Raw genomic sequence first — 11,876 nt, forward strand, 5'->3', positions numbered from 1 at the left:
ATAATATTATTCATAAATTTCTTTCAACCTTTCCAACCTTAGTATAATGTATAAAGGCAAAAGGTGGATTGAATGTAAATCCTTTATCCATAAAAATTTTCAATCTTTTCACCTTTTCACACCCACACATCAATAAAATTTTCACAGAGATGTATTTTACAATTAAAAACAAGAACATGAAAGCTTGATTACTTGGATCTTTACAATACGTACACAAATAGGCATGCAATCAATTAAGTTTTTAAACGAACGTGTATTACAATTAAAAAATGAATATGGAGGTTTGATTACCTGTATCTTTATGACATGTTTACGTAATGTTACAAATTCTTTACGTCTCTTCCAACAACGATAGTTCTTTTGAATTGATAGAGCTGCTTTATGAAATGCTCGATCACAAAGACCACGAAAAGCCACAAACACTCCATTTATATCTTCTGGAGAGAAACCATCCTTGTCTTGATCAGCATTTTGATGTTTCTTCCAGAAAGAATAAGCACGGAAGGTTGATTGTATTCGTGCCGCAGCTTGAGTTGCATTTCTGACAGCTGCTAAGGAATCTTTAAGTAAAAGTTGATCTTCCGTACCACCTTGTAAGTGGGCACTTCTCTGCGATATGCTCTCAACACCTCCATCTGCCTCCACGGGACCAGAGGTTTTGGAAATCTCACTTTTTCCCATTGCGAGAGAAAAAAGATGATTTGTTAGTGCAGCTTCTGAAAGATATCCAGCAAGGCCTTTGTGGTCATTGGCAGCAGCAAGAGAACCTGGTGTTTTGCCTGCTGGTTCTTGCGGAGTGGGATCTGTCACAGCACCAGCTGAAGCACCTGCAGCAAGAAGTGCAGCAACCATTTTCTCCCTGTGACAATCATTTTTTTAAAGAGTCACAAGAAAATTTTCACAGCATAGACACAGAAATCAAATTCTACATTAAGTTTATATAACTTTGTTATAAGCCCAAGAGCTCCACCTTGGAATATATAACTTTTAGTTTTCCACTAAGGATGATTAATAACAGAATGTGAACTGTGTGAAATTTCAGTTACCTTCCAAAACATGCAGCCCAATGAAGTGCAGTCCATCCTTTTGTATCACGGAAATTTATGCCAGTGCCAGAAGTAAGAATTGGGTTTAAGGCCCACTCATATCCCAAGCCAGAAATCATGTGTATGATGCATTGCTCTTGCTTAGACAAAACACAGGTTTGGTCAGCATTTTCCAAATGTTTAGACAATAACCACTGCTGCAACTTATCTTTTAATAGTTCTTGCAAGATCCAATCCATTGTGTTTGCTGAAGTCTCTCTACCAGCTAGGAGAGCTTCAACAATTTCCCCTAACCGATCATCATTTCTTTTCAATTTTCTGGAACGATCAATACATGTTTCAACATCACCTTCTTGAGGAATAGATGTCCTGTCATGTCCATATAAAAGTAGCTGCACAAATCTGACTAGCAACAACAATTCCTCAGTGCCCATGACTGCATATCCTTGCTTTGAAGTGCTACTGAAACTTGAGGTGCCTGGGTTTGCACGAAATTCAAATTCTCGTACATCACTACAGGGTTCTCCATTTCCAGATGTAATGCGCAATTTGACTTTTCCAGGATCATGTTTGGGAGCCAGACAACGGAAGACACCTTCCTGAACAATTTCCAGTGGAACTTCAGCATCCCCAAATAATATGGCCCATGAGTGCCCTGGAGGATTGCAAAGAAAGTGTCCAGTAATGATAACCTGCAGTGTGCGCTTCTGTGTTTAGTTTTAAGGCAGCTTGACACATTACTTGTTCTTTATAGCATTAAAAAGAATGATAGTGTTGCTAGAGATGTATAGGAAAATTAAAAATATGGTTGTAAAGAAACAAAAAAGAATGTTATCGTGGTTCCTTTTGCTTAGTAATCATTACCATAACCATCAAGCCTTCTCCCAACTACTTATGTCAACTTTAAGAATTCCTATTCACAAGCATTCCCACTCTTTGCTACCTTTAATGTCATCTCATTCTTCTCAACATAACTAAAAGTGGTTGCTTCTATCTATGTCACCAATAGGTTTTCCCTCGCTTCAAAAATGAGCAAAGCAAACATCCTTATTGGAGCCCATCGGATCTTAATTGCACACACCTATACCACCTCAATCAACTTTTCCATCACTTGGTCCTTAACTTGTCAACTCCTGCAACTCTTATGATATAACCATTCCTCACTCTAATATCGCTAATTTTACTATATAATCATCTTGACATTACCATTTCTGCTACATTCAACTTGTGTATTTCTAGACCCTCTATTGCTTGACATTCTGAACCATACAGGACAGCACACATTTTATATTTTTTTTAAGTGCCTAGATATATGTTGATCACATGAGAAACTTAAAGTGCCATCCAACTCCTTCCAATGGGCCCTAATTTTCAAACTTTTTTTCATTTTTTTCTCCACTCTTTTGCATCATAGATCTAAACAACAAAATTTGTCACCCTATGGTCTCTTGTCCATCAAATAGGATTCAAGGTCTTATTTTCATTTCCACTTTCACTAAAATTACATCTTACATATTCTATTTTTTTTCTATTGATATTTAAGCCCTAATCCTTTAGGGGTATTTGGGATGGGATGATCATCCCGAGATCAAGAGTGATATGGGTGGAGCTAATGAAATCATCATATTTGGTTCCACCATTGTGATCCTACATAGTAGCCATCCTAGATCACCCCCATTGTTCAAATCACCACCCACTCGAGTGATAGGATACCCATCCTTGAGGTCAGGTATCCAAGATCACCTGAAGGTAGTGATCTTAGGCTGAAATTTGAGGACAAATATACCTCTCGGTCTAGCGAAAAAAATTGATACAATAATATACAATTAATCTATTATATCAAATATTATATATATTAGATTATATTGATATTTTATGTATTTTATTTATGATATATTATATCATAATATATTTTTAATCATATTATTGTCATATTATTATTCAATGATAATTTTAAATTATAGTAGAAATACATCATTCTACTTTATATTTAAAATAAAATTATTTAATATATTATTTACATTTGCCTTATTTTCCTTAGCAAAATAAATATTGGTATTAAAAAATATATATTATAAGTATAAATAAAATACTAATTCTATAATAACAACTAACTTATCTTTATAGGATTGATAATTTATAGGACTGATAAATATATTTTTATAAAATATATTAATAATTATATATAAAATAAATATATTAATATTTTATCATAATATATTTTACATGATTAATAAATATATTTTATGGAATATATCTGGGGTAGTTTAGTATTATATGGTCGGTGATCTTGGATTCCTATGGAATACAAACAGGTTACTTGTGGATACCCAGAAATCTTTAATCATCGGAAGAAAGCATACCAAACATGATGATCTTAGATCATCATGGATTAGTACCTCAGTATAAGGATCACTAGTGATCTAAGATCACCTTGGTGATCCCATTTGAGTTACCAAATGCCACGTTAAGGCTTTCTTCCATTAATCCAATTTAACATTTACTCCTGCACTCCTCTCGTCAATCACCACATCATCTGAAAAGCTGTTATTTTTCCCTGATAAGAAAGAGTAAAGCTGGTAAATGTCACAGAACTTTCCAACATGTAGTTGCTGACTGCAAAGACTGCAACAAGAAGACACCAAAAGTGCAAATACCTGTTGAAAAAAAAAGGCAGCTGAAATTTGATGGAGATTCCTTAAATTTTAGTTCATGGTGCACCAGGTAGCATGTTTATTTCTGGCTTGTAGTTGGGCCTGAATTAAGTAGCTTAAAAGCTAATTAGCATAGTATAATCCTTATTATTTGTGAATCCCCTTAATAGTTTTTTTTGTTTCCTGCTCTTGAGTGGGAGTCTCCATAAGGCTTTTAAGAAGCAAAGAAAGGATGCAAGGTTTAGCGTTCAAGATTATTCTCATCTTTTCATTTCTTTATTAGTTTCTTTTTGTCTCTGCTTTTTCCTCAATTTTGTAATTCAATACCGTCCCTTGAAGTGGCTGCTGCATTAACAGAACTCTGCAGAGCACCAAGCTCATGGTGGATCCATCAATTCCTCTAATGGGCAATGTGGTTAAATCTCCTGTGTTGTTAGAGACCTATAGTTACAACATAGTTATCTAATAGCCTATGAAATTAATCCAAAACAGTACCTAATGTTTTCTCTCTCTCTCGACAAGATTTGATGAAGTCTGATCTAGAATGAATTTCGTTACCACCATTTCCTTTTGTGATTGTGAGACACGAGTTTGTTCCATGCTAGAGAAGATTATGTCCAATGTTTTAAATACCAATATCAAACCTCATGCTGTTTTTTCACTGGAATCATGTATTATCAGTACAGTACCAGTACTGATGGTAAATACTGGAACTGAAATATCAGAAAAGAATGAAGCACCATTGGTGCTGACCGATGGGGTCGGTACAGTATTGTTGGCTATGCACGGATACAAACCAATATGGCTAGTAGACATCAGTATGGATGGTTTTGGCATGTTGGCACCAATATCAGTCCCGGTTTCACACTGGGAGGTACACATCAATGGTACCATTCCATTCCGGTGGTTTATTTATCCATAATTGTGTCAAAGATCTATACCTTTTATGATGCTCAAGGAGGGTGTAAAGCGGATAAAGTGTTGATGTCATGTGCTTTTCCCTCACTCTTTAGATGGAAGTGTTTGTATGCAGCCCTATAGTACTGCTAGTGCTTGTCAGCATGCACAGATTTAAGTACTAAAACTGGTAAAACAGGGTCGATGCTAATTCCTGACAGATGTTTGAGCAAACGAACTAGATAATTATGTTAAGTCCACAAGGAATTTCAATAAATTACAGTTGTGTTTTTCACGTGTAAAATTGTTTATTTAAGTTGGATAGGAAAATTTACTGCAATGTCTACTTATGTAGGTGTACTTTTTAGGGTAAAAGGGAGAACACTACCTTTTTTCACTTGGAATAACATTAAAGTAGCCTCATGTTCGGGGTGGTTGGACATGATTGTCCAAATCAGGTTTGAAGAAGTTCAATGATTTTGCTTACTGAAATGAGAGAAAATAACAGAGAAAAAATTTAGACCATTATATTATTCTGGATGAGGGCAATACATCACTCATATCCATAAGGATATGACATAAAATCAGGTTGCATAAATCAAGGAGAAAGAAGAAAATCTCTTTACCATCTCCAGAAGAGGTAGTTGCAGATCTGTTTAATATAGACTTGCCTTTTTTTGAAAAACAAATATTATTTTAAGGTATGATTGTTAATTGTTCCAGAAAAGTGAAGACTTTAAATCTGGCATTAGTGCCAAACTGACAAGGTTTGCTTCAGGTTATATGATGAAGGCTCATCTTGGTCTAGAATGGAGCTAAAAGATATATGTGATCAGGTTATATGATAAGAGGACCACATAATACATATCATGTGCATTATCCAGTTGTAAGTTTAAAAAAGTAAATACAGATGCCGATGAAGTTGAAATTCAAGAAGGATCAAAATTGTTTGACCCATAAAGAAGGGCCAAGAGTGGCAGAATGGTGGAAATATTCACTTCAGAATCTAGATTAGCATGAAAATTCAATTCTTGTTTTGTCAAAGTTTAAATTATAATGAGGATATTCTTAGGATCTTCATTGAAGTTTTGGTAAAGGTTTTGATATGTAGTTCAATCAAATTTCTGGTCTACTCATTGACGTGCCATAGAGGCAATTCGTTCATGCCTGAAGATCTAGTTGGACTAGAGTCATCACAAGGAAAGATATACAGTCTGCTTATGGAAGCTCAGGGGAATTTTTGGTAGTCTTTTGGAATCATTTCATGGCTATGGTCTCATGGATATCAGATACACACACACACACACACATATATATATATATACACATATATATACACACACACACATATATATATATATAGTCGATTGGGTTAAACAAAGTTCCAAGCGGAAGTGGCATGCATGTGGTTAGGCCACTGCATAGTGCATATATAGTAGTTTGCAGGTGCATATGCAGCTGCATGTGGTTCGTACTTTTGAATATTTAAAATAATATACATAATACATATGGTTAAAAAAATAGAAATAAACCAAAAAATAATAAGGATTAAGTTTGCAAATTCATACATATTTGAGAATTTTGAGTGCATATTCTCAGTTATAATAGAACATGACATGCTAACCCGATAAATATAGCATGTGGCGCTATGCAGGTGCATATGTGGCTGCATTAAACTGCTTTCTATTACAGTGAGGTTGAGAAAGTCCCGAAGTCTTTAGATTGTATATTAAGAGGCTATTTGTTTGATGAATTTTACTAAAATAAGTTGATAAAAAGTTCAAAATGAATGACTTTTAGAATAATGGTTGTTTGGTTGCTTTCCATAATACCTATTTTGCCAAAGCTGGCAAGTCATATAACCAGAAAAATGAGTTTTATGAAAAACAAGTCCCTCCTGTTTTTCATAAAACATGTTATATAGATACCCTGTTTTATAGTTATCTATTTTAGGAAAAACTCACAGACAACCAAACAGCACCTAAGATGTTTTGGTGCCTTTGGACATAGCATCCACCAGAATCAAGATCTTGTAACCAGTGGCCCAGGGAGTAACTATTTTTTTATATTCTCTGATTGATTTATAACCAGAAAAGAGTTTCATTCTTTCTTTTCTCCTCCTAGATTATGACTAGAGAATGCCAAATCAAAATTCTCTTGCTACGAATTATGAAGATGTTTCCTCATGAAAATTTTTAAGGTAGAAGTATCCAATTATGGATTAAATGAAGCCCTGATGGAAGAGTTCAATAACATGTCAATTTACTGGACTTCTTCCTGCACAATGATGTAGATTAAAGTTGAGCATCTGAGTTGAAAGAACAGGAACATAAATACAAGAGTAATGATGGTAAAGGAGAGAAATGATTGGTCTTGGTAATCTCCAAAGTTAATGATATAAAGTAACTAAAAAGATAACTCACGAAGTAAGAAAAAGAGGACAAGCTTTGTGGAATTGCCATTTAAGGCATGTATATTTCGTCAGGGTTAAACGAAACATCATCTTCATGCATGTAATCATCAGCATGAAAAAAAAGCTAAAGCCCCTAATCACATCAAAGTGATTATCACATGGGGTGCTATCCACTGGGTTCCCCACAACATTAGAAACACACAGCTTCTCAAAGGAGACACATAGGGGCTGGCACAGAAAGGAATGAAGCCCCTTCGCTGAACAAGGCAAATGAGGGATTACACAAGAATAAAGAAAGAAGAAAAGAACCTCACATAATATGGATTCCAACAGAGCCATACATACTGCTAAACTGAACCCCATTGGCCTAAGTACTTCCTCATCAACCTTCTACAACAAAAATTAAAACAAAGACATGATTGTTGAGATAGGTATTCAAAACAGGCTCTAGAATAGTCAAGAAAAATCAACTACAAAAGTTAATGAAAATAAAGCTAAAATGTCAAAAGTGACATGAGACTCTTTAGGCTAAAACTGGAAAACCAAAAATTAACAAAAGAAAACCTCTTGCGGTGTTTAGTGTTGGTTCAAGAATTCACCTTGAATATAAGGTTCTTCAAGATATAAAATTCCAGTATATCCTATGGCTGATCTAGCAATAGCAACTATTTGAGCAGGTTATTTGCACCATTTGAGGAGTACTTCAGCACCACCTGGATCAGCTTATATTGCTACAAATTGGTTTATACTATTGCATATTACTTTGATAAACATAATTCAAGCTGATATGTAACAGTAGAGGGATCTATATCAGTTTTCCTTTTAACCTATGCTTGACCATCCTAAAAAGCATTAGTTCTATTCATGGTTCAAAACTCTTGTCCATTGATTTTTTAACTTTTTGGCTTTTTGGAGATCTAATGGTTCAATCTACAAAAAAGATGCTAATATGATACAATTTGTTGACGAGTGCCGTGTTTGATGATACATGACTAATTCAAAGAGGAAGAGAAAAGATAGAAACAGTTCTCTTCAAGGAGCAGCAACCTCCTATGATCCTCTCCAAGCAGGACCGGTCCTCCTAGTTATCTAAAAGAGCACCCTTGATCTGAAATTCTCCATACCATCGAGTCATTCACATCATCAAGAAGAAATTTACAGCAATAAGTGCCCTTCAGTAACCAGCCGTAAGCAATAACACATCCTAAAGGACCTCAAACAATTAACTTGCACCATGAATACAAATAATGACTGCCTAATACATCACATCAGTCCCTAAATATAATATTTTTTATTTAATATCGACTGATGAGCCACATAACATTGGATGCCTTGCACTTTTATCAACTGCAAAGAGAACATATGCACATCTCTTCATAAGAGAATAAACTTGGTCTTTATGAATTGACATGCACCAACTTCTGTAGTTCATAAACCTACATTCTCCACTCTCTTACATGCCCTCAATCACTTCTTAATGCTTTGTTACAAAACTCAACAAACAATAAGTGCTTTGGTTAATCACTGTATTCTGAAAGCACATAACCTATGGCCATAAATAACTTAGGTCCCAGCGGGACATCCCATGGAACACCGGGATGGGGCACCATCTCATGTGTCGGGACAGGGCCGTCCCGCTAACGTCCCAGCATCCTGATTGCGACGTCTTGGGACATCCTCTATCCCAAGTATTAAGACGGGGCGGGATGGTGGCATGTCCTATTCCATAGAAAAATCAAAACAGCTCCGTCCCACAGGATTTAAAACCTTAGCCGTAATATTCCAAAATAAATTATTGCAACTTTCTAATTCTCTAAGCTCTAAAGTAGTTGTTTCCACCAATGCAAGCTCGTAATTTATAGAGCCTTTCGGTAACTTCACTCTTTTATGGCAGACCATGAATCGAGCTATAGCCCAGCAACTGCACCAATCCATTGGCAAGGAGGTTTGGAAATTTGTTTAATTTTGGATATTGGGCTATAGGTCAGTGAGTCCACCACTAGTCCACTAGGGAGGAGAATCTGGGTCCCAATTTTTTTTGTTCTTCTGAGAAAATCTATCCACAATGTCCAACTGATTTTTCATTAAGGTAATAAAAAGGGTGCATTGTAGAAAGTTAACAGTGGGCTTAGTGTCCCATCATTATTCTCAGAAAAAGAATAAGAAATCTTCTTCCAAGTGTCCAACAAACTTGTAGATCTGTAATATTGTTTTGTGTTTTCATTTTCTTTCCTTTTTAGTGCATGTGGGGGGTGGAGGATGGAAAATTCAAGAATCTGGAGCAAATGGAATTTCTTGATTTCCTCTTATAGAACATATTATTTAACAACTTCTATCACTGAGGCATTTATTTTAACTCTTTGCTGTCCTCAATCCCTGACTGGACTCATGGAGCAAATGTAAAATTCTTTATCGTTCAGCATTCTTTGCAATAGTTTCTTCAATTGTCAACAGCCTCAACAAGATCCTTTGACCTCAGAACATGATGGCCTGTGTTGCAAATAACCTCTCGAACTTCCAACCAGATTGTGCAGAAGAGTATGTGAGATCTTATCAGAATGATGTAACACCAGATTGAGTCCAAATGCATGTTATTTTGAAGGGAAAAAGGCATTCTGTTGTGACTAGGATGATCCAGCCATTCCCTTATAAAAATCTCAACTTGGTTATCATCTCTCAAGAACATGAAAATGAAATTCAACCCTTCTGCACCCACCTCCCCCCTCCCCCACACCCCCACACCCCCAAAAAAAAGAGCTGATAATCAAGTTAAGCATCTTCATTCTACATCTAATTTTACTGTGCAAAGTGAGATACTTTGGCATGTATTAGCACAACCAAAAGGATTCCCACCATGTGCTACAATCTTATGCAGAAAATCTTCAATGGAACTATTCTTTACATTTATATACATAAAAACACTCCGTCATACTAGAAAAGATATTGTACATTTTCTTATTATGTCTGCAGTAACTTTATCAAATCAAAAACTAATGCCCCTGTGAAGTTCTTCAAGTTTTCATACATCATTGTTATATCTTAACAAATTGTCATGCATAGCTAAACACTAAAATAAACAATATAGTGTTGACAGAAAGAATAGAGAATCAAAAAATTCTATAACTTTCAGGGTATGCACCTTTGTTCTTTCAAAAGAAAATGCCCATTCTGGAGAGATTTCACATATGTTAAACCATGGTTTTTGTGCTACTGGCAAACCAAAATCTGCTCCAGAAGAAGAACATACACTATTTCCAGTTAATAGCACTGTCTCCAGCCCATGAGTGTTATTATCATTTCCAGGAGTCAGCAATCCAGAGAGAGCTCCACAAGAGTTTATCGTAGAGGTAGAATTTATCAGGGAATGAGATCCGTGAGACCATCTTGAAAATTCTGCAGTGCAAGGTAAATGGATGTATCATTAATGTTAAGATATTAGGAAGTACTTCAAGGTAAATTATCATGGAAACAAATGAGGTGGCATAAATTAGCTATATGGTAGTCCACAGGAGAAATCTAGTGATAGTAATTAACTTGTATGGCTATCAAAGACAGATGAAAGGGCAATTGGCTCATGGATCTTAACACTATCATGGCTTGCATTGTATCAGTGGCCTCCTTTTCTGGTGGTTTTTACGTATTTAATAATTTCGATAATTAAAATACTATTGTGTTTACTAAATTATAAGGTGATTCATAGAACATTAGCTCATCCTTGGATATTTTGAAACTTGAATTAGCAAAATCCAGATAAGATGGTGCATTTATAGTTAAAAGAGTTCAAAACTGTTCCTGCTAAGTTATTTCGCAACCAAGCTTGTTGATTATCGAAGATAGTCAAAGAAAAATTTGGCCAAACCTAACCAGACCAAACAAAAGTCAATGATCCATGTTAATTACAAAAAAGGAAGCATGACATACCTGGACTCTTTACCATCTGGAGAGCGTGAGAACCATCTTGCTGTCCACCCTCTTCCACATGATCATTTGCCTCATGTTTCAATTGATCAAGTAGACTGTCGAGTGTTTCCTGTACGAAGTCCCTTGTTTCATGGTTCAGAATTCCTAAATCTTCTGATTTCTCATTCTGATTGCAGCTAGGATGCAACTTCTCCTCAGAATAGATGTAACCATTACCATCATCATCATCATCCAAACTTAACTGCTCTTCAAGCTTCCGTAATGCATGATTGACCTCTGGCAGCAATGGCTGGTTATAAGTTTCTGATGTATCCATTTTAATCAAGAGGGGCTTCTCAGTTTTTCCTGTAACAAACTCAGAACTAGCTTCTTCCACTGAAACCGAGCTGCACGGGTTCTGGCACTGTTCATTTAATTCATTAATTTGAGTGGGGAAGCCTTGAACTTGAGCATCAGTAATGCTGTTGGTCTGATTGAAAGTTGAAGGAGATTCAGTTGAGACGCTGAAAATTGGTTCAGGAACAAATCTTCCCTGGAAGGAACAGAGAATAAGAAAAGTGAAAAATAATACATAATTAATATACCTTCAATATGTCACACTCATTAAAAATGAAGCCACCACATACATCATGAAAGAAAGAAGAAAAGGGCAATCATATGGAGAATAGAGATAATAGTGAGACCAAAAAATGCTGAAGCAGGCCAAACCGCCTGGTTCACCCCATACTGACCAAACCAGTGCAATATCGACATAGTTCAGCTTGTTTTTCCAAGAAGGCACCTGAACCGCCCCAAATCGGATGTTTGGAGTGGAACTGGTGTGAACTGCCCAGTTCACACCAAGTTGAACTGGTTCAGTCCCCACTCCCTCTATTTCAATTGTAGAAAGGCCTGAGAAGGCCTCCCGAGCCTTCTCAGGCCATTCTTTCATTTCTTCTTCAAAAC

General features: G+C 36.0%; 1 protein-coding gene across 5 annotated transcripts in view; it reads right to left on the minus strand.

Annotated features, from left to right (window-relative positions):
- Nucleotides 1-11,876, minus strand: part of LOC105048996 (calmodulin-binding transcription activator 4) — a 35,562-nt gene that overhangs the window by 2,566 nt on the left and 21,120 nt on the right. For all 5 annotated transcript variants that reach the window (XM_010928531.4, XM_010928530.4, XM_073261104.1 and 2 more), the window contains 4 exons: nucleotides 10,932-11,463; nucleotides 10,150-10,403; nucleotides 1,047-1,738; nucleotides 292-859 (listed from right to left, as the gene is read on the minus strand). In XM_010928531.4, coding sequence (XP_010926833.1) covers nucleotides 292-859; nucleotides 1,047-1,738; nucleotides 10,150-10,403; nucleotides 10,932-11,463 — 2,046 coding nt within the window. The remainder of the gene's footprint in view (nucleotides 1-291; nucleotides 860-1,046; nucleotides 1,739-10,149; nucleotides 10,404-10,931; nucleotides 11,464-11,876) is intronic.

Source organism: Elaeis guineensis, chromosome 7, assembly GCF_000442705.2.
Source record: "Elaeis guineensis isolate ETL-2024a chromosome 7, EG11, whole genome shotgun sequence".
Taxonomy (NCBI): Eukaryota; Viridiplantae; Streptophyta; class Magnoliopsida; order Arecales; family Arecaceae; genus Elaeis; species Elaeis guineensis.